The 3879-nt window shown below is 39.2% G+C and overlaps 1 protein-coding gene across 1 annotated transcript in view; it reads right to left on the bottom strand.

The window, feature by feature from the left end:
* The window catches only part of LOC143290090 (extended synaptotagmin-2-like), a 71041-nt gene extending 68294 nt beyond the window's left edge, over positions 1 to 2747 (bottom strand). Inside the window, exon 1 of the mRNA XM_076599379.1 lies at positions 2321 to 2747. Within this exon, the coding sequence (XP_076455494.1) occupies positions 2321 to 2653 (333 nt within the window). The 5' untranslated portion in view covers positions 2654 to 2747. The remainder of the gene's footprint in view (positions 1 to 2320) is intronic.
* Positions 2748 to 3879: the final 1132 nt, after the last annotated feature.

The raw sequence follows: 3879 nt of genomic DNA, 5'->3' as shown, positions 1-3879 counted from the left end.
TGGAGTCCTGCCAAGGCTGCAACCCCCCCAGGTTTGAATGGGTTAAAGTATATTAAAAACCGACAGTACGCAGCATGCATACGATGATATGTACCCGCATATAATGTTCAAGTATCATAAGAACCAGGATTTTATCCTTCCCTCTCCATTGGATCTTGAGAGGTGGTCTGGGTGCTAGTCATTCGAATGAGATAATAAATCAGTGCTGCATGGGTAGCAACCAATTCACACCTGTAATAAGAACCCATGGCAACAAAAGGCCTGTCCCAGGCAAAACCCTGTAAAAACAAAATCCCCTTTTATAGTCAAACAAATGCATTTCCAGACAAAAAAAATGTGGGTGGCACTGCATCACAATGACATGCTTTCCCCTGGGAGAGCAGGGCTCAAAATTCCGCACAGCAAAATCTGCTGTGACAAAAAATAACAGTTTCCCCCCCCCATCTTTGTTTTCCAAGAATTATCTACCTTCAAATATGGCTCACCGCATAAACTTGATCCAGTGGAAATCACACAAAACGGCAATTTTGATATGTAATATCTTTTATAATATATTTGCTATTGGTTTGTAAGTTGCAGTATTGTTTCTGTATAATACATAGACTCAGTCCCTTAAAAACTGGCTAAATCTATTGGGAAATAATATCATTCATGATGCGATCAAGCATATTAGGCTTTTGAAACAAAAATTGCAAGAATAGATTTACTGTGCACGCTTAAAACCACCATAACATTCGAACAAATAAAGACTGTTTGTTTAAAACGGATGAATCCAAAAATATTTTCCAGTGTGTGTTTTTGAAGAAATATTTTGGCTGCAGCCACCTACGTAAATACTTCTTTTTTTCTTTTCCTGATGACGTCAGTGCTGACAGAATGGGGAAGATGGAGGTTTACATGCTATGTTCATCAACTTCATGTTGTTTGTCACTGCCTGCCTCTCAAATATATATATATATATATATATATATATATATGCATGTTACTTTTTTTGTTTGCCTTGGCCTACTGTTCTCTTTATGAGGTTATCTAGCTGATAATGTTTTCTCACATTTGCAATCTCTGTCTGTCTGTCTGTCTCTTGTTCACCTTTTTTTTTTAGGTATACTTCTTTCATATGTATAATTACTGAATTATGCTCCCTTTGGTAAAGACATGAAAAGAGCATAATTTTCCCCATTTTTGCTATAGTATGTGTATCTATTAGTATTACTGTTCACATAAAAAATTTTTACAGTAGTATTGTATTTGATGAAATAGACTGTGTGTGTGTGTGTGTGTGTGTGTGTGTCTTTTTTCTGCTCATTTACATATGTATTTCATTAATACTATACATGTGCCTCTGTGTGTGTGTGCATGTGTGTGTGTGTGTGTGTGTGTGTGTGTGTGTGTTCTTTATGTTTCTTTTTCCTAGCATTTTATTACCACCATACTTGTGCTACTTGTGCCTCTGTAAGTGTGTGTGTGTGTGTGTGTGTGTGTGTGTGTGCATGCGTTTTTCTTTCTTTTTTCTATGTATCGTATTATTACCTTGCTTCTGAATTGATGTAGTATTGTGTAGTGTAGGCCCTGTTCAGTGTGGGGACTGAATGTAAAAAAGCACACCAGTGCTTATATCTATCACCCTCAAAAATAGAGAATTTTTGTCTTGTCTCTTCTTGCAATTTACAGTTGTGTAAGTTTTCCGTAACTTATGTTCTTTTTGTGTGTTTTTTACCTTTTTCATAATGGCCACCATATATGAGTGTTGCTCCCTTTTCCCTGAGGAAAAAGTTTTGGTTTCTCTCTCATGAGTCACAATAATAAAAAGATAAATCATTTATAATGAGAGGAGGGTGAGACAAATTTATCGACATTTATCACCCACAAATATTCATCCAGACATATTGTGACAAAGGTGTAATTCTGATCTGTACAATGTTAATTACCATTAGTAGTAGTAGCACTAGTAAATAGTATTATCATAACTATTAGTATTATCATCATAATCAGTGTTGTTACTATATTTTATTACTGTTATTGTGATTATGATTGTTGTTGTTGCTGCTGTGGTTGTTGTAGTTGCAGCTGCAGCAGCTGTTGTTATTCTTCTCTTCTTCTCCCTCTTCTTGTTCTTATCAAATTCAACAATTGAAAGCACACATCTACAAATCTATTGATAGACTTTTTAACTGAAATAATATTTTCAATATGAAACATGAAAAAGCTGCAAAAGATCTTATAAGTCTTCTCTGACTTTTCAGCCGTCTGTCTAACCAAGTTCCCCCCAGAATTAAGAAAACTGTATAGATCTGGCAGACTAACTTTCATTTTCACTTACCCACGATGGCAAATCATCCACTCTTGCAAGAATGGCCCCTTTCTCGTCTTTTGCAATCTGTTGCGCGATGGCAATGGTATGTCTTTTCGCTGTTTGCTGTCTTTCTTTCCAGACGTAAAGTACCAGTGCAAGTAGCAGCCAACTTGGGCTGATTTTGTAGAAGCCAGTGGCCCAAACAGCCAAAATAACGACAGCTTTCTTAAAATAGGAGCCCAACGAGTTTCGAAATGAAATGCTGTCTTCTGTCGCTCTTCGTACAGGGGACGAGCTTCGTTCAGGGGACGAGCTTCTGGAGTTTGAAGTTCCCGGCGTTTCTGTTTGTTGCGAGGCCATTACACAGTTCCAGCTGTGGCGGCGTCGGCAGCAACTACAACTGCGACAACATTGCGAGTAAAAATCGTTCCGCCTCACGAAAGGGTGGAGGCCACGGTTTCTCTAAGGGAAATCACCGTAACGTACGGCGAAAACGAAGACTGAAAATTATCTCCCTCTAGCGATGCATATGAACTCCGACATGCACATGTGAGCGGAGAGGGGGGGGGGGGGGGGCTTGGAGGGGAGAGGGGGGGGGGGGGGTGCTGAGATAATTTACTGGCACCTGTATGTCAAGGGTGTCAAAGCAGCGGTAAATGACGGTCTGGAGCTGTACCGGTCGGGGTATACGCTGTCGTGACAGAACTAGTAATCGAGAAAATGATAGAATAGAATAGAACAGAATAGAATAATGTCTTTATTGCCAAGTGTGCCGGGGTCATAAGGAATATTGGGGGTGTGGGGGGGATAGTACATAAGATACGAACATAATTCGAAAATCTTACACAAACACATGCAGATACAGTAGAAATTGGGATACATACACTGAGTACATGTCAATATAAAAACTTGTGCATAGTGCACTCGCACGCCGCATGCACATACTGCACGCACACACACACACACACACACACACACACACACACACACACACACACACACACGTTCAGTTGAACAGAAGCTGCATAAAACATATGGATGGGGCTGATGACTAGATATTCAGGTAGATGGTTTGTTGATTGCACAATTCTATTTATCACACTGGATTTGTTCGAGAGACAGAGCATTGACTGCTTTGGGGGAAAAAGCTATTGGGGAAGCGATTGGGTTTCGTCATTATACTTCTGTACCGTCGACCAGAGGGGAGCATCTCGAAAATCCCCAAAATCCATGGAAGGAAGGAAGGAAGGCTGCCCGGACAGGCCTTTTGCTCGACCATACAACATTGCTGTCATAATCGGTGTAACGGATTATTTTTTCTTAAATCCGTAGGCCTGTGTTACTTTCAACCGGCACTCCATCCGAACCAAAAAAAGCACAACAACGCGAATCAAGTTTGTTTTGTTTTTTAGAAGAACGCAAACTCACATTTTCTTTTACTTTTTTGATTAACTCAATAATATTAATAAATATATAATCAAAGAAAGAAAATAAGTGTTCATTTCCCAACCCAATCAAAAAAAACCAATTCGTTATGCCAACTCACTCAAAAAAATAAATTCCTTTCTTTTCCAAGTCACTCAAAA

Source organism: Babylonia areolata, chromosome 15 (assembly GCF_041734735.1).
Source record: "Babylonia areolata isolate BAREFJ2019XMU chromosome 15, ASM4173473v1, whole genome shotgun sequence".
Taxonomy (NCBI): Eukaryota; Metazoa; Mollusca; class Gastropoda; order Neogastropoda; family Buccinidae; genus Babylonia; species Babylonia areolata.
The sequence above is the reverse complement of the archived record's forward strand: the minus strand, read 5'-3'. Positions and strand labels throughout refer to the sequence as shown.